General features: G+C 38.4%; 1 protein-coding gene across 1 annotated transcript in view; it reads right to left on the bottom strand.

The window, feature by feature from the left end:
• Window positions 1–18,928, bottom strand: part of LOC107738982 (neurexin-1a-like) — a 111,755-nt gene extending 92,827 nt beyond the window's left edge. Inside the window, exons 1-2 of the mRNA XM_016550926.1 lie at window positions 18,545–18,928; window positions 15,171–16,462 (exon numbers count right to left, since the gene is read on the bottom strand). Coding sequence (XP_016406412.1) covers window positions 15,171–15,882 — 712 coding nt within the window. The 5' untranslated portion in view covers window positions 15,883–16,462; window positions 18,545–18,928. The remainder of the gene's footprint in view (window positions 1–15,170; window positions 16,463–18,544) is intronic.
• Between the last annotated feature and the right edge of the window lie 937 nt (window positions 18,929–19,865).

The following is a 19,865-nucleotide window of genomic DNA, read 5'->3' as shown; positions in this document are numbered from 1 at the left end:
AAAAACTATCAAACAAGCCAAAAAAGTCTTGAAAAACTTATGAATTTTATGAATTTACTTTATATGAATTGCTTTGAATGAGCTGAATTTGATTTTGCTTAACTTCTATTCTACTTCTTGACATTCAAATTCATTCATTCAAACTCAAATTCCAATACATTTCCAAATCAAATTTAATTTCCTATTCTGAATGGTGTGCAACCTAGGTATTTAGTGTAAATTTAGATGTGCAATATTTATTTATAAAAAAAAAAAACTCTAAAAATACAATAATATGGTTCTCTGCAAATTATGAATGATATTGCATAATTATTCTGTCACACCTCAGTCCATGGACCACTCATCCTGCCATTTCCTTTTAATATTGTATTCGAACCATGCTCCCTATATTCCCATTGCAAGTACTGCCATTCTGCCTTATCAAGTGTTCTTTCCTGCCCTTGTATCGACCTGTTTTGCCTGACTTTCGGATTATTCTCTGTTTAATTACTGATTTGGATTTACTTGCAGAATGTCTGCTCTATCGTGTTTAGAACTTTGCCAGGATTTTGACCATGTTATTCTGCCTGGCGTTTTGGATTGTTTGCCGTTTGCTTTTTTCAATAAAGGCAAATGGATTCTAACGCCATGAACACCATTCAGCTCCTGCCATGTCTACATTACATATACATTTAAAAAAAGATATTACCCGCATAATTAAGTTCTATATACTTTTATGCAGTGACTTGTATTGTAAAATTGCAAAGGAAACACTTGATTGTAGTTGAACCACTTCAATTATGGCTTGGCTTGCAGCTTGCAAAGCTTCAATTTCTACAGTATGTATCTTCCCCAACACTGCACACAAATCAAGAATGCCAATCACTATCAAAAGCCAGCGACAGACTTCAACTAATTAAATGTTTACAGGCCAATATCCTAAATCTCCTCCAAAAGGTTATATCTGCTATCAACTCACCACAGCACGCATGTGAACGTGCAGTGCAGTGGATGAGGATAGAACCCACCTACCAATGCTGGTAATGACTTTCTGGCAGGCACACCACAACAATGAGTCCAAGCACTATCACACCTTGAGGGTATTTCAAAATAGCTTGACCTGATGGAAAAATACTGCCAGCGAGCATTGCTCCATCAAATTAGGCTCAGCATGTTCCTCTCCTTCAGCAAGATAACAGTGTTGCTTCAACTCAAAAGGAGAGCAAGACAGAGTTATTCCTCCCTCTCATTACATAGTCTTTTTTATCCTATTTTTGCCTCACTGACTGCAATATAACATTTTGCAGTGTAACACGTATGGCTATAATATCTGGTAATATCACACTGTTTTTATGAGGCTCATTTAGGTCTTAATGTAATGCTTGAAATAAATATGCTATTAAATATAATTATATTCCTAATTATATATAATATTCTAATGTTGCTAGCTATTACTTGACAATGGCCTGGCTCACAGCAAGTATAAATGGCATTGTTAAAAATATTGTATGATATTGCTTCTCCCTTGAAGAGAGAAAAAAATCTATTCTAGGCAACTTTAATTTGCAGAGATAAACAAGGAAGAAAACCTCATAACTCAATTAGAAAAAATATTGCACCACGTAAATTAAAAACCATCTACACAATATTGTGGCTTGATTCTCTAAATATCAACGGTGAATATTATATTCCTAGATTTCAGTACACTGCGTTCACACTGGCAAATTGGGGCCACTGATGTCAGTGTTCAGTTTAAATCCATTTAGAAGAGGTGGGTAATACATTTTGAATCGGTCTGGCATAGTGGCATTTGAGATTAAAGTGTCTCTCAGTGGCTAGACTGACATATCAAGAAATCCTTTTGCCTTTCCCAAAGATAAACCCCCCATCCCCAAAACGCATGAATGACATCTGCTGATTACTTTTTAATTTCATTATAGGAATTTAATGAGAAAATCATCTTATTAACAATGATCGGCTCTACATAAATGGTGACGGTGAACTCATTGCGATCCCCTGACTGTCTGAGTATTCAGCACCTTTAGCCCAGACACAATCCTAAAATGTCTGCTGCTCTGATGGGGTTAGCCATGCCACTGAACCCTATGAAATGAGCTGTCCTCCATTACAGACTGCTCCAATTGAATACATGTTGGGAAATAACCACCGCCATAAATCGTTTGTATTATCTGCTGAAAACACTGGCAAACTGTAGGTGTAGGATGAATACGGATAAAGTGGAACACTTGGGTTTAATCACATATCATGTTGTGTATATTTTTCAGGAACACTTTACAGTAAGGTTCAATTCGCTAACATTAGTTTATGCAATAGATATACTAGCAACAAGCGTTTTTTTTTACAGCATTTACTAATTAATTTATAAATATTTTTTCATTCATCCTTGTTTCAAAATACCTCCGCTAAAATTACCACACAGCTCTCTGGAATGCTTGACTCTCATTGGTCAATCGCTGCATTTAGCAGTCAGAGTTTACTAATTGTCACTGTATATTTGACGGTCATCTGGTAACTGCATTAAGTTCATGTTTTGGGTTGATATTATACATGAATGGAGAACTCCATTACATCTAACATCTACTCACCAATGTGCATCCATTTTTATGGCCCTGTCATTCATCCTCATACATTTGTATTTCAACGATAGTTTGGCTAAATTGGACCAATTGTTTTGTCTGCCATAATGGACATTTTTGTTTTAAGTGGAATCTTTAAGATTACCTACAGTAAAATAGCGAGGTATTGATGAAGCCATATGAATCACATTTGAAAACCAACACCAATGATATCATAAAATGTCTCACTTTACCTGTATCATCTCATTTGTTTCTGCTTCACAAGTCTTGTTTCAGTCTGAAGTGGTTTGAAAAGATTTGTGGAGAGTGCTTCAGAAATGATTGAGAAAGAATGACCCCTCCATCATAACATGACTGCTAATCAGCAGAGGAAATTCCTACAAACAAAACTCTTCTATTACACAAAAATACAACATAAGGCCACTTGACACTGACATTCTAATGTTTTTCTTCCCCCCCATTTATTTATATCTTTTAAGCGAAATATAATCCGAAATGATTCCAATTGAAACTCTGTGTTTGATTGAAATGTGCACCCAATTTAAGATAAGGTCTAGCATAGGACTGGTATCTTGTAGATATGAAGACTGGGAGACTGGAGGCAGTATTAAATCCATAAATAACATAACATACTCTTCCTCCAGAAAAAAATAAGGTATTTTTCTTTCTTTCTTGGCTTTTTTTATACTTCAAGCTACACAACATCAGTTCCAACTGGCAGCATGCCTGAAACACTGCCTCTCTTCCTCATAAAAAAGTCTTTGAAGTTTTGTATCAAAGAGCATTGAATGAGAACAGAGTAAGGTGATGGGATTTGGGATGGATGAGCGGCTGTTAGATTGCAGGAAGTGCTTATAACCGAAATGTGTGACCTTGTGTGACTTATGCTACAATTAAGATAAAGAGTTGGTCAGTTCGTACTTGTTTTTTAGCCTGTACACAAAGTCTCACATGAAGCCAAAGTACAGAGTAGATTACCATCTTTTAATCTTTAATCACCTGTATCTGTGAGGTAGCGATATTGATTTATTTCTAAATATTGACATTGTGGTTTATCTAGCAGGATAGTGATTTTTTTTTTTCAGAACAGAAACCCGGTGGCGTTTTCCACCAGCGCACACTTACTTTATTTTCTCTGCGTTTCATTTAATACATCACAGTGTATGAATGAATGCGACAGTGGCAAGTCAGCAAAGGTACGGTTGTAGTAATTTAAGAGGCCGTTCCACTTTTGTAATTACATTAACGAGGCATCCGATGTGCAACGGCAGGCGTAATGGGATTTTAAATACGTATTGATCAACACGTCACAGCAGGGCTTTCTTCTTCCTATCACACTCAGGGTCATCTGTGACAATGAAGCAAGTGAGTGATGGCATCTAAGGCGTGTTTCTTGGCCAAGAAGAAACGACTGTAAGCAGCTACCACAGCATTTTTCTAGATTATAGCAAAAGCTAAACATGCTAAATGGAACAAGCTTCCTGGATGATTTCACTCGCAACAGACATTAGAGCAAATGCACAAAGACCTTTCATGAATAGAACAAATTTGATACTTCTACCACAACATTGCTGCCATGTCAATTAGACTTAAAGAATTCTAATTTGGAGTCTGTGTAGTCCCACCTGTGAACCAGGCTTTACAGCGCCTGCAGGAACGATTCAGCTTCACAGGCTCTCTCCGTGTGAAATGACAGCAATTAGACCCACCGGCCTTCTGCGCATCACCCGCACAATCCTCCCCAAAGCAACTTAGCATAAGAACAACAGTAATACAGCTGCAAAGAGCAGACAAGCCCAATCTCACAGACGCACACTTCATCTATGCTGTTTGGCACTTATTTAAACAAGATATTTGCACTTGTCTTCGAACCGGCTAATGTCAAGTAAAAATGGGTTTATGCATTCCCAGAGGGAAGCACACATATAAACATAAAAAATGTCTCTGTGAGGGCTTAGAGTTCATTCGTGCTGAAAGCAAGGACACTGCTCAAAGGACTCCTGATCTTCAAAGGTCTCTAAACATATGGCATAGTATCATATTCAAGGGATGTGGATTACATAGACAGAGAAACATAATTAAGAACTACAGGTAAAAGAAGAGGATACATGTACAGTTTAGTACAACTACAGTTTATTTACCTGAGAACTGACATTTAACAATGTAACTGTAACAATTCAATCAAATCAAAGAAATTATTACAGTTATTCAACATTAGATTTTTGAATTTAAATGATCAAGCTTTTTTCCTTGGGGGTTTATTAACTAAACTTTTCTTCAGTCTGCTGTAAGAACTTTGCATGGACTGTTTTTGTAACATTCCAAATCTTGCAGGGCTCTTTGTGAAAAACAGCCCCAACTTTCATTATAAATGCTAAGACGACAAGCATGTGAAATCGCATGGTGATAGATGCGCTTTTCCAATTTTTCGCTTAAGAACTTTATCTCACGTTTAAACACACCTTTAGGAGAAACAGAATAGCTAATACTAAAACCTTTTTTTATAACTTCAGTTATCATATTTGGTCATAGCTTAATTAAAATGTAAAACTGCAACTGAAAATGTTTACTCAGTTATTTAGTTCTGGCACTCATTTAACATGCATAAGAAAGTAATAAGAATAGAGATTTTATATGTATATATTTATTGACTTTTACAATAAATTTCAGTCATGCTGCTAATTTATATTCTTAGCCATGCAGAGCTCAACTGAACATCCCAATATTAAGATTGAGATGAAACAGAAGTTTTCCTGAATCTCTGATTATATTATGTGCTGCCTTGTAATTAATTAGGCTGCAATTATTGGTAAATTTGTGTTGTAATTGTTTCAAATTTAATTGCAGGACTTCACTGAAGCACATAACGAAATGTGTGCAATTAGGAAGATGCTATGAGAACGGTAAACAGAATATAAATGAACAAGAAATGCAAATTTCACTTTATTTCCTTTCTCTATAACAACTGTGCTCCTCACACAAACATATATCCACAGAAAAATAACACAATGCAAAATTCATTTGATAATGCCAGCGTGACCCTGCTGGCAAGGTCAGTCGCCACACGCACCATTTCATTCAATTTTACAAACAGATGAAAACCAATTTTCTATGAGAAAATGGAATGAGAGAAAATATAAATGCCTCTGAAAATGTATTCAAATGTGCTAAGAGAAGCCTGAAGCCCCCACATCTCCTGTGGGCATTAGCCCATTCAGGATAGTGTGATGGCCTGGGTGTCAATGCTTTACAGAGCACAATCAAAGAGACCCGCGAAAGACAGAAAGCACACCTACCTGCTCCGCCTATCATGGATCCCTCATATTTCAAACCAAGGTGAATAACCCCCATCAGTCTATGTGTGTTTAAAGTTCAGTGGATAAACCAGCATGCAGTGGTCTGTGAGCCGAGTGCAGGATGTGAGTACTTGCAGTTGTGATAGTGCCAGGTGTCATCCACTTACCTTAGCTGGATCTCATCGGGCTCTTCAAAAATTGTAATTTAATATCAAAGAGCAGTAAAGTGCTACTAAATTAATATGCATTGGTGCGTACGGGCTGTATGGAATGTACTAAAACAGACTAATGCCTGCAGAATATGAAAATCCGAATATGACCTCTTACCTGATATTTTTGTGAAGATCTGACAACACGTATTCATATTGAATGCTTTTAAATGTGCCCTCGTCAACTCCTTTGTGTGGTCAATATTTTATGCAGATTTTTTATATATATATAAATAATGGAGATAAACCTCTCTATCTATAGAGATCTTTATTATGTCCATATAGAGATCTATCTATACTTTAATATTATTATTTTGTAATACTGTAGATTATGACAAATGGTTAATTGCCTTTAGGAATTAATACATTTTGTGTTGCCAATAATAATGCATCTACATTTTCTGTGCATTGATTTTCTATACAACTAAATATTACTAGCAGACTAATTAAAATGTGCTGTTTTCCTTCCTAACCCTACATTACATTCGCTGACACACTGCACAATGACGCATTCCCATTTTCATGACATCTCACCTACCTTCCAGTCCCTCGTCATATTTATAGGGAGTGACACAGAAAAATCAGTGTGACTTCAGTACCACAAACACACGAATAAACAGATGCATGTGTATAGCCACAGGTACAGGAATATACATGGAGAGCTTAAAGAGCTCAAGTTAAACTACATCATTACATAGTATGAAAGAAGCATTATATACCTTTCCTTTTCCCTATGATATTGATATAATGGTTCCATGAAGAGAAAGTCCAGAGAGATACAGGAAAATACAAAGGAGAGGAAAGAGGCACCAGTCAGAATCATGGCCGCGTGTTAGATTCAGAGACAGAAAAATGAAAGGTTACGTTCAGAAGAGACTCCATGCATTGCAGACAAAAAGAGAGAGGGCAGCCAAGAGGAGATGGAAGCGTCCTTTCATGATACATGCCAGAACATGACGATGCATGAATAACGAACAGACGGCTAATGCTTTCCAGTTTCGGAGCTCGAGAATACAGACTAGCACATTTACAAAGAGTGAACAAACCCCTGAGAGAAGTCCCAGTAACTCACATCATCCACTGGGTTGAAAGTATTTTTCCCCCTCTATATGAAAATGAAGTTAGCAAGCAGCAATGGAATAGTGGGGCTGTTGAGAGAATGACGGAGAAAAAAACTAAAGCGCAAAAGAAGCGGCATGATGGGTTGAGGGGAAGTTAAAGCGAAAAGACAGAGAGAGAGAGAGCGAGCAAAGGAGAGACAGAGGAGAGGGTGGTGAAAAAAATGGAAAAGACCAAACCATCCACTGACTCAGCGCCAAGCCAGAAAGAAAGCAGCCCCAGTAAATCCCTACCAGCAGTGAAGGGAGATGAGGAGGATTCAGCACAAGGCAGTGAGAGAGAGAGAGGCTGAGGGAGAGAGTGGGTGTGAGGGAACATTCAAAAAGCATTTCCTCAACCCAGCGGTTGCAATGCTTTATTGGTCACACTCGAAAGAGACAAATCTAGATTGGAAAAGAAAAAAAATCTCTTTGCTGTCACCATACATCAAACATGTCGTCCGCCTGGTCAGCCTTCCACAGGAAGAAGATGACATATACACAGATTGGATCTTAACAAAATTAAGTTTTTGCACACAAAAATGTGTCAGTACAATAACAAAATATCTACAGCTTATATTGGGATAAATCAATACTACCCATTTCACCTTTCATAGGATGTCTGTTTAGGTTCCTGTGAGCCACAGACAAAAAAAATTAAGTAATACCTCCAAAAGAATGAATCTGAATCGAGAACGCATGTTTTTGCCTCAACTATAAACTGTATTTGGAATTGTTAGTAAGAAATAGGAGAGTTTGTCATATGTCTATGGTACTTACCTGTCAAAGACTGTCCAGGTTTTCCATTGCAGTGAAGGCTTCATTGTGTATGTATGTGAATTTCCATGTCATTTATTCACTATATAAGGTTTCAGAAGCTCATATTAGGAGCTACAGTCATGTGTCTGTATCTTTAGAGGGAATTTAAACAGGTTGGCATCCATTTGGCTCCAGTCTCTGGTTTCTGCTTAGCAGAGCACATGGATTTGAGTGAACCATGTGTTTACTGACAACCTCTAATTAAGGAAGTGCTCTCGATAATAAAGCTGAATGAAGTTGCATACCTTTTACCTGTGTTGTACACCAGTTCCACTTACTGTTTGTGTACCGTATTCAAATAAATAGGAAAAACAGAATATTTCTAAAAGAACGGGTTGAAATATGAAGACAGAGAGAAGTACATGAGTAGGGACAGGGGTCGGATGAAAAGAAAATAGGAAAGAAAAAACATCTACCCACCTCCTACATAGGCCTCTTCTGGAGGGGCGGCCGAGGCGTGAAGAGAGAGAAGGAGACATTGATTAAGAAGCATGCAGACTGGAAGGTGGCCCAGCCTTGAGGATTACCGTGGTTACCATGCGTCTTATCATTCTGTGCCCAGGCCAAACATTCATTACCATGGAAAATGTGGAGACTAGAGGGTTTATTTGACTTTAAGTGTCCTCTGTCCTCCTCAAGATCTAATCTCATTGAGTCTTAGTACTCTGAAAGAGTGTTGTTCCATGGTGAGATGATGATAACACATTATTAAGTCATTCAAAAGCTGATAAAACACATGGTGAAATTGACTCTTCACAGTATATCAATGACCATGCACAAACATGCACATCGTAATTTAAAGTAAACTGGAAGACGGAGAAAAATGGTGGGACCCCTAACAGCTACAATTTTACTTCACATAAGTTGTTTTACAGAAAGCAAAGCAAAGAAAAAAATTAGGGACTTTTTTATGTGCTTTGAAGGACTGTTCAAAACAATTTGAATATTTTGAATTAATTTGAATTAATTAATTTATAATTTTGAATGGCATTCATGGTTGCGTGTGAGGGGAATTTACAGGGGCTAGAATTGAAGCATGCACGTGTTCGGAAATAAAAACGCCGGTAGATGATGCAACGTGAACCTACTAAGAGAAAACAACATCATTCAGTCAGGTCAGTAATAAAGAAATGTACAATACCTGAATATGCATATGCATGTCATGTTATTACCCCATTTACGTTGAAATGTTCATTTTTTAAATGACCTTTTTTTCTGTTCTAAAACAAAAAGGTTACATTACCTTCATTCATGCATTCATTCAACACACCTTTTACTTCTGGTGACACTTTCAGTCCCTGGATCAACTCACCCAAGACTCCCTAAAAATGGACTTGGCTATCTTAAAGTTAAAGCATCCAATCGTACCTCCGTGTTTTGCATCTTGAGGAGGAGAATAATGACCCGGGACTTACCGCAGCCGGTTCCTCCACCCGACCAAACACAAATTGCATGCACCACTACTGCCACGAATACTGATGAATGTATGAATAAACAAAACAAAAGAGAAAAAAATAAACAGAAAAGCATGCCATGCCAGAAAATACGACAAAGAAATATTTTGCTGTTAGTGTTGCAGTGATGAATGGTGATTTTCTATCCTCTCTTATCAGCTTATGAAGAGACTGACAAACCCTACTTGCTTTGACAAATGTGCAAACTCATCCCACTGACAAAAAACAGCTTGGAGGGATGAAAATAATGCTACAAAAACAACAGTTTAATTAGCTTAAACCATCGCAAAACACTAACTAGCCATCTACACTGACTCTACAGCAGTTTAAAGGACCCACTCTATTGATTTTGTGCTTCAGCCCATCCTGCATACTGCAGAGACATGTGTGTCACGTTCTCTCTTACAAAACCTGCCAGACCAAGGCCGGAATATAGATATACAGTATTTGTGTGTGTGGAAGCAGCAGCCATTTTGGAAGATCACCACACATATACGCTTTGCCTGGTCTTCTCAGAGGCCGGCTGACCGAACAGCGGTTGTATTTACATTTCACTGACTGACAGATCAGGATCATGTAGCCTCTCCTTAGCACTGCAGAGCTCACATGGAGCCAGAGACATGCAGGCTTTCATTGAGCTGACAGCTTCTTTTAGGTGCTGGCCTTGCATACTGCCCTGAATTTGGCAGAGAATAAGAGATAGAAATTGAGGATGACCTACACGCACACACACGCTCACCCTTACTCCAGCACGGGCCAGCGCAGGCAGGGGGCAAACACGATGTGACGCCCGCACTCATGCAGCCCTTTACAAACAGGACTGCAGCTCCAGATGCTCGTTTAAAGCAGTTTTCAGTAAGTCAGAGCATGTTACTCTCAAACGCACACGCGTGGAACTTGCCCAAAGGGATCATATGACGAGCGTACGCTCCGCATAGCACAGCGGCAAAGTCACTAAAGATGTAGCTGTCAACAATGATTGAAAAACTCTGATAATGACCGTCTGGTTGAAACGGGGTGAATGCGCGATACAGGTTCCTCTGCATTTGATATCCTAAAGAAACATCCAACTCCCATTTGACTAAATATTAGTGAGTTTTGCCCATAGTCAAACAGAAACCACTGGAAAATATGCCAAAAACAAAAGTACTCATTGTAAAATCTTATCTTAAATATAGCGCTTTGTCATTGCGCCAGTGATGGGAGAGGATTAAAATCCTCTTCACCAAATCTAGTTTAACATTTCCCCCACAGGGAGCAATGTGCAGCATGTTCCATATTGCAGTCATCTACAGTACAGAGAGATTAGTGAGCTTAGTCCATCTGGAAAGGGTTCATCCGCCACTGATAGGGGAATTCTCAATATACAGTGTATTTGACACGGGCTCCCCCTCCATTCAAGATTATCAAGCTTTGTTGCCGGATCAAGGAAGGTGAAAGTCAATTGCAAGACATGGGGAGAACCCATAGATAATATAATAGTCAAAAGATTTTATACTTGAGCGACTAATTCATTTTATGTTTTTGACCTACATTGTTTGAATTTGCTTCATTTATGTAGGCATTGTAATGTGCTGATTACACAAATGTCTTTTGGCTTAAGGGTCAGTTTACCCAAAATAAAAATTCTGTCACCATTTATTCAAACCCATATATATGTATAGGTAGATGTCACATTCGACCTCTCCAGACACGTCAACGCGTCCGCCATCTTTGAACGGTCTATATGTCGTCACTCACAATAAAAATCAATGAATTTCAAGATGCAACAACATACCACAGCATCTGGTTGTAAAAACCACCTAAATTTAAATTCCTGAAGAAACTGGATAAACTTTCACAGGTAAGAATGTGTTGGTTTGGGTTTTTAATATGTATTAACTCAATATTACAGGTACTAAAGTACCTTTTAAATGCCTTGTTAGCTAATGGCTTCGTCTTCTTGTATTGTGTTAAGCAAAAGCATCTTCTGAAGTCTACTGAAGATACAGGTATCCATGTGTGTATAACTACAGTTGTAGTGCAGATGCACCGGCACCTTGCTCTCGAGTGTTCACGGACCGGCTTTGACATTCCAATATGGCGGACGGCTTATGTATAGTGGCCCATAGAAACAGCCGCTAATAGGGCATCTAGCTATACATATCTATGTTCAAACCTGTACAACTTTTGTGTTCTGTTGAGCACAAAATCCGTTTTTTTCTCCATACAGTGAATCAATGGGGTCCAATAATCAATAGATTTTTATACTGGTAAGTCTTACTCAATCCATTTCCTGTTTTTGATTAATAGTATTTGCCTAATTTATGTACTTTTATGTACTCTTTTTGTTCTGTGGAACACAAAATATGTTTTTGTCCATACAATTAAAGTCAACAGGATCCGTTAGTCAAGAGATTTTATAATGGCATGCCTTATAGTGAATTAACCAGTTTTCCACTTTGCAAATATTTGCTTAATTTATGTAGGTATTGTAATGTACAGGTGACATAAATGACTGTTGACTTAAAGAGACAGTTCACCTCAAATAAAAATGATGTTATGATTTATTCATGTTATTAAGTTATTGTCCATAAAGTGAAAATCAACGAAGTCCAAATGTTTTGGGCCTCTATTGATTTCCGCTGCATGGACAAAAACGGTTTAAAATATGTTGCATGTTTCGCAGAAGAAAGAAAGTCGTACAGGTTTGGAACGACATTGGATCAAGTAAATGGCAACATTTAAATTTTTTTGTCGAACTATCCTTTTAAAGTCTATCTTTTGTCATCTTCAAAACAGGCCCCTGGTGACATGATTAAATGAGTCACTAAAATTAATATGCTGATGTATCCAATTAAAGCAGGCCTTTTATTTCGTTAGCAAGAGGTTAATGGGCGTACACTACACTACACCACCCTAATTAATTTGCATAGGTCCAAAGCAGAGGTAAAAAATGCATTTAAAACATGACTGCATCATTAAACGACACAGCGCACAGCCAGGGACCGACCCTTACAACGTTAGCTCCACCACAAAAGATAAGAGATGAGGTGAAACAATCTAATCGCTGTTGTAAACAAGCCCTCCAACACAATCCAATTCTCCAACCAAAGTCTCCTAGCATATGAAACCACACGGATGTCAATTGCAGATCCCTTACAGTCATCTTTAACCAAGGAGACGGAGCACATTATACAGTTAATAGAGCATAAAGATAAGGTATCAATGGCTGCAAGCTGATACAGAGCAGACCCTTTTGGCTTTCCAATTCAGACTTGTAAGAGCATTAACCATAATAACACAAAATAAGGCCCTTTCTCTAACCCCAGCAGGGCAAAAATATCTCATTACCCGTAGCACTGTTATTCTTTGCGGTGCGGACTGCCTCTCCCTCTGAGAGCCCCACACCTGCTTTGCTAAAGAAGGTTATTACCACAACTGCCTGTCGAGAGAATGACGGAGTGGACGTGTGGAGAGAAAGGACGTATTTAATCCACATACCACCCTTTCCTGCCTGAGATCTACAAACACGTACACACGCTCTCACCGCACTGCAAATTTTTCCATGACGACGGAGATAAAGCGAGCAGCACATATATCTAAATGAAAAGGCTAGTCATTCATCAATGAGCCATTTAATATGCAGCTATCCCTTTTTTATCCGCATAAAATACGAGTCTGAGTGTTTTATTGGCAACAGCGGTCAGCTGACAGATCACCTCGGTCATGAAGCTGACAACACACAAAATGACAAAAAGTTGCCTGCTTTCCGCTCAGCAGGAGCTTCACGGGCCAGATTTGCATTAATAACCAAAGCAAGGACAGATTTAGGCTAAGATGAGTTTAAAACGATGCTGTTGTTTTAATGAACACCACGTTGGCTCTATATCTATTTCATTCGAGGAATTAAGCCTTCATAATGGCTTTCTTGTCCTGCATGGTGCCTTTGGAGATTTGTTCTAATAACAAAACAGCCAAAGACGTAATGAAAGGTCATCTGCACAATTCTGACACAAAAATAATTGAAATCTATGGTTCCATGAAGAACTTCTAACATCCATGGAACCATTCCATTGCACAAAATGTTCTTTATAGTGGAAAAAGTTTTATTAGATGATTTAAATATTATTTGCAAAAAAAAAAAAAAGGTTATTTTTCATCAAAGGTTCTATGGGGAACTCAAAATAGTGGTTCCTTTATTTTTAAGTGTAGTTCAGTTAATCTAATAAAATACATGGTAGATTTTTTTTTATCTAACCAATCTGATAAAGAATTCATTTTTCCACTGACAAATAAAATCATCAAAGCAGTCTAAAGTGGAAAAAAAGAAAGCAGGCAGCGCCAACGCCTAGCACCGCTAGCCTCAAGATCCTCCAATATTAAATAAATAACACTAATGATTCAGAGCGACACGTCCCGTGGCCTCCACCATCTCCACATATCCTTATGTGTCATCCAAAAGCGTGTGACGGAGGCCACTCAAAGCTACGTGGGCAGGTCTGTCCTGACTCACCCGGCAAAGATGCGCATTTCTACCAGCACAGGAGCTGGAGAGCGGTGCATCTTGATTTTAAGCAAGCTGCTGAGCATCTGAGGGCCCTGCCCTTTTGTCATAATCTCATCAAATCCACTAGACGATGCATTTCGCTGAGAGCCCAGCGAACACCGTACCACAACATGACTGTTCTAGTTTGAACATTTGTCAGTGAAACATACTGTCTCTCAGTTGTGCTTTAGGAGGGCAAAATTTACTCAGTGGGTATGTAGTTTCCTTGGCAACATGGTGCCTCTTCGGCTTACGGCCTAACCCAGACAATATCCATCAATATCAAGATCAGTCCACAGAGACGGTTGTAAAAATGAAGAAAAAGATGGAAAGAACATAAAAACAGTGAAATCAGACACCAAGGGAGTAAGTCAAACTAGGAAACCAACCAGAACATACATATTCAAAAGGGAACAGACTTTGCATGAAAATCTGAATTGTTGTAATATGCGTTCAACCATCCGTTTTCAAAAGATAGAATCAGAAACGGCCTCCCCCTATTTAGTTACATCATCAATCGCTTTAACCACTTCTGTAATTAAAATAACTCTGTAAGTGCAGTAGTGGAGGTTTACTTGTAAAGCTGGATTAAAAAATGCTTTGTGATGGTTGCTGAATGCTGTATTGAGTATGTCATTATTTTTCCTGTGATATTGAAATTGTAACTTTGGCTAAGTCATTACAGTGACTCTATGAAACATCTGGCTAATTATATAATTAGAGCATCCAACCCCTTAGATTCAGACGGAAAATAATATTAAAATCATCATACTTCAATCGTGGGCTTGTGTGCATGTATTCAACTCATCATTTTTGTACTTAATTGTAATGCCAGTGCAGTGTCAAGAGTAAATGAAGTTAATTTAGCATAAAAAAGAGCAAGAAGCCTCTGCTGACGTCATGCTATCAAAAACACAGGCTTTCGTGGATGCTCCGGAATTGACACAGATGGCACTAAAGCCTATTTAAATGATCTCCTTCAGATCAACGGCTTTCTCCGACCGAGATCAGTGGTAATCTAATCATGTAATGTACTGGGCCCATAGTGGAGGCCGGGAACAGACATGATGTAGCATGCACTGCCTCTGAGGAACTATTGCAATGTTAAAATGAAAAAAGAAGTGAAAAGGCTGTGTTTGAAAAGACATTTCAACACCTCAACAACGGAGACGACGAATCCAGACCTCTTACCTTCACTGCAGTCTTTTCCCTGGAATCCCGTTTTGGAGCAGTCGCAAATGGGCTCGTCGTTGACGATGCTGCAGACTCCTCCGTTCAGGCAAATGTGGTCAGCTTCGCAAATGTCGCTGTTGACTCCCTCGCTACCGATAAGCGGCGGCTCGGAACTGTTCACCCTCAGATTGGTTATCCATCCTTTGTAGGGGACCTGATCTTTGATGGCTGAAGACGTGAGGCGTAATGCTACAGATCGCAGTTCAGGAGGTAACCCTCCTAAGAATAAATGGCTGAAGACCGTCATGTCCCTCCTTTTCGACTTAACCTCCACCCACTTGATCTCTTCGTCCACAACTAACATAGTGTTTTTGAAATTCCTGCGCAAGGTCACGGCGTGCCAGCGGCTGTCATTGACGGCGGTATCGGACAGCACCGTCGCCGGCTCGGCGCAGAAGATGGAGAACCGCAAACTGAGTCTACCGTTGTGGATGAGCAGTTCCAAGAAGTCACAAAATCCCTCGTCGTCAAAGTACACTAAAAGTCCATGAGCGCTTTTGGTCTTCATGTTGAAACTCATTTCGCTTTCACAGCAGGCGTTCCACATAGGAAACCGTGCCCACTGGCCTTCTGCGCCGGTGAACTCCATACTGGCCCCCATGTCGACAAGGCAACAAACCAGTAAGCCTATCCAGATTAGATGTGCGCCGTTCCGCATTGAGAAGCTCATTGTGAATAGTAAAGGAAGTTAGAACTAACAATAGAACTAATCGAAAACTAAAATGATTCAGCTCTCTTAGTGATGTGCTCCTAAAGTGTAACAGAGCTCCCTATAACATACAGGACTGCTATGCATTTGAGGTAATTTACTCATTGTTCACTGAGAGAGGGAGAAGGCCTGTGTTATGGCCAACTCTTTTTCAAAATCTAAATATACAAATCAGAACAATAAAGGGTGTCGCTAAGGCCCAAATACTGGTCTACTAAAATAAAAAATAAGGCTACTGTTTAGCTTAAAAAAAAAACTTCAGTGAGATCCAGATGTGCTACAGTGGGGCCAAGTCATCAAAGTATCTATAAATTGCAGCCATGTGTAGTGCTGTACAGCAGAGTGTCCATTAGGGGTATACAGAGTCATTAATGTCAGGGTCTTTTAAGTCTAGTCAAAAGTCATTGTGTAGGCCTAAAGTCAGCACTAATCAAACGTAGACAAAAAGTACACTTTGCAAAGTTAACGTGCAGGCCCGAATAGGGCCCTCAGTGTTCACAAACCTTCAATTCACATCCGTTTTGACATACTGATCCATAATCTGAAAAGAATGAAAAAGAATATCTTAATTTCTTCATAGGAAACGAAAGAGAAGATGGCTACTTTTAAAAAGATAGCATACACACAACACAATCATTCATACACAAAACCACAATTTCACAGTGATATTGATATTGAAACCACTAATTTCACACTGATATTGATTGCATTAATCTTCAATTACAGCAGTACTTTTTATTTGCTTTTCTCCGTTTTTCTTTTCTCACTATAATTCTCAGTGATTAGAATTCATGGCTTATGAACCAGAAAACTCCAGAGCATTTCATCATGTGGCTGTTGTTTTTTTCCCCAGTATCAAATACACTGATTTAATAATCAAAAAAGGCAAAAATAAATCGATAATTTTCAGAGGTATACTGGGTTAAATCAGAGTAGCTTAAACTAAAATAAATGGTATAAAATGGTATCCAATTGAAAATTAATTTTATTTTGAATTAGACTATGGCTATTCCATACCATTTTGTTTTCATTTTAAAGAGATTCTCTTTCATTTTAAAGACATGTACAGGAAAAAAAAAACTTTACTGTAAAAATACAGTGATTATTACATGAAGCATTCTGGTCATTATATATTTTACACTTCCAAACTATAGGCTATATATATTATTTGATATATATGGTTAATATGCCAACCTATTTTAAAATCATTTTGTTTCTGTAAATAGAAATTCTAACAACACAGGTAAAATAATGGAAGACCACGTGACGGCTTAAACGTCATAAAAATTGGTCTCTTCAGCAACTGTGTCAATAATAATAAAAAGACAGAGCACAGTGTGAACACAAAAGCACAAAACAATATTAGAATAACACATACACTAAAATAATGCAGTAAATATTAACTAATTAATATGACATGCAACATAAAACCCTCCAATGATAAATGTAGATATATGTAAATCATCTCCATAAAATATTTAATTTACACTTTTTTATGTATTAAAAAGTTATGTATATATTTTTATGTATAAAAAAAATGTTACAATATATTTTACAACTGGATTGTGTTTTAAATTATAAAATCACATCGTAAGGTAAGGTTAACTTACAATTAACCACTTAACACGTTTTTACTGTGGTATTTTGCCTTCTTTTCCATTATAATTACGAATATTTTTATAGCCTATGTAGCCGAGTCAGACGTACAGGCAATCATATTTACAGTTATTTCAGCAGGAGGATCTGTGCAGTCTGACAACAGGTCCAAAAGGGCGGCAGCATCGAAACTGTGTAATGGGGAAATCTCGTTTGATTCAGTGAACCTCGCTCGGTTCAAGTCCTGCATCCCAAAATGAGCCCAGGGCGGGGGCTTATCGCGCGCCTCTTAAGCATTAATGACACTGCAATTGTCTGGCCTCTGGGCTGTCTGTCAACTGATCTCAACCAATCATTTCATGCTTGAATTCCTATGTGTTTACTGTCAGGTTTACACGGGGCTACTTAGCAAGATAACAACCGACCCCTTTCACAGATGGATCTTACACAACATATCATATGCGATTAATGTAGAGAAGGCAGCCTTATTTACCGTATTTGCGAAACGATTGCCTTGCTATCAGTAGCTACTGTAGATGGAGTCTCGAACAACCCACAATCATCCTAATAGCGATTTACAGTCTTACAACAACGGGATCCTACAAAACATATAGCTGCCATTTAAAATCTACTTTGAAACAATAACAATTTTCCTCCATTTTTCCTTTCCTTTGATTAAAATTGGCGATGACTCAGATGCGCAAAACAGCCAATAATCAACCACCATCTGCTCAAACTGAGCGAGAAAGACACCTTTAACACGCCTCTACCGCGCTCTCTTTCAGACGCTGAGAATAGGGAACATAGGGAGTCATCAAATATCGCTTAAGATGAAGCAAAGGCCAGCTGTAAACACGAATGAATCGGCCATAGAGCGAAATTACACAGAAATGAAGCCCAGCTGCATCATCTCACCTGCGCGTGACTGCATTGAGCGCGTGAAGCACAACCATAACTCTCACCGAAAACGGCTCATAACCTCAAATACGCCTTCGAATTACATTTACACAATCCTTAATTATTTTACCTTGAGAAATGGACCATTGTGCGCCCCTTGAGAGGATAACCTCACCGATGAATCTGGTTGATTTCCTCCACATCGATTCAGGCTTCCATCTGATTAAAAAAATTAATAAAAAAAAAAAAATCACTGCATCGGTGTCGAATGAGCAGAAGAAATGGGAGCGATAAAATTGCGTATGCGGATCTCCAATAGATCAAGTCCCAATAGATAAAAAAAAAAAAAAATTATCAAAATGGAGCCAACAACCAATTAAGATTCAGTACAAAACGGTTCAAGCTTAAGAAATTCTCCAAAGTAAATGTTAGTTAGTTTTTTTTTTCGGTGTATATAAAATAGAAGATATCGCTCCCTGTTCCGTGTGCAAGACAAGGTGCGATGTGTTTCTCAGGCGAGCTTTGCCAGGGACTGTCAGCACATCGCGTCACGTGTCTCCCGGTTAGTGTGTGATGAGACGGGCGGGGCGAGAGCGCTGCAGCACCTTGGACAGCGCTCACCGTTATTAGCAACTCCACATACAGATGAGGAAACAGCTTTATCCGTGATCGTAATCGTGTCCGCCACGAATAAAAGCTTTTGCTCACACTTTACATTACAGTGTGCATGTTGATAGGTAATATCGTCAGTTAAGGAGTCATTTGACTGCATGCAGTTTATTTGTAATTTATTTTATAAATCTGTTTTTGATAATAAAATAGTCCATGATAGGCTATTGCTATTTAATTAAACGTTTAATTATACTTGCACCATATACGTGTAACATGGGCACTGTAATGTAAACTGTCAGTGTGCATTTATATTAAGTAATATGGAAGAACAACATCAGCATGGCTGTGATTTGGCCGTAGGCAGGAGCCCACAGGTAATAACAGTAATGCTGATATTCAGTGCTGCTGAAATGCTTATACAGAACAATTCTTTAAACAAGTACAGCAATTAATATAAAAAAAACTTACGTTCCAAACTGATTAGTCAGTATATTTGTTTTCCACCAACTAAATTAGTTCCAAAAGAAATGTCAAGCTGTGTTTGTCGCCAAGCAACACCAAGACTAAAAGACGGTCTGGAATAGTGTATATGAGTGGAGCAGAGTGACAGATTTGTTTCCTGTTGAAAGCGTTATATCTCCACTTTTCTTTTACAACTCCTAATGAGAGAAACCTGAGAGATCTTGTTGCTATTGAATCACAACGTACAAATAAATAAATAAATAAATAAAAATAGCTGCAGATAAAAAATAATACTCATCCCTCTAATTTTGTTTTGGTCATAGTTGTATTCTTCTGGCATACAATCTTTGTTACAACTCTTTCCATTTTTTTTTTTT

Source organism: Sinocyclocheilus rhinocerous, unplaced genomic scaffold (assembly GCF_001515625.1).
Source record: "Sinocyclocheilus rhinocerous isolate Xijiao unplaced genomic scaffold, SAMN03320098_v1.1 scaffold735, whole genome shotgun sequence".
Lineage (NCBI taxonomy): Eukaryota > Metazoa > Chordata > Actinopteri > Cypriniformes > Cyprinidae > Sinocyclocheilus > Sinocyclocheilus rhinocerous.
The sequence above is the reverse complement of the archived record's forward strand: the minus strand, read 5'-3'. Positions and strand labels throughout refer to the sequence as shown.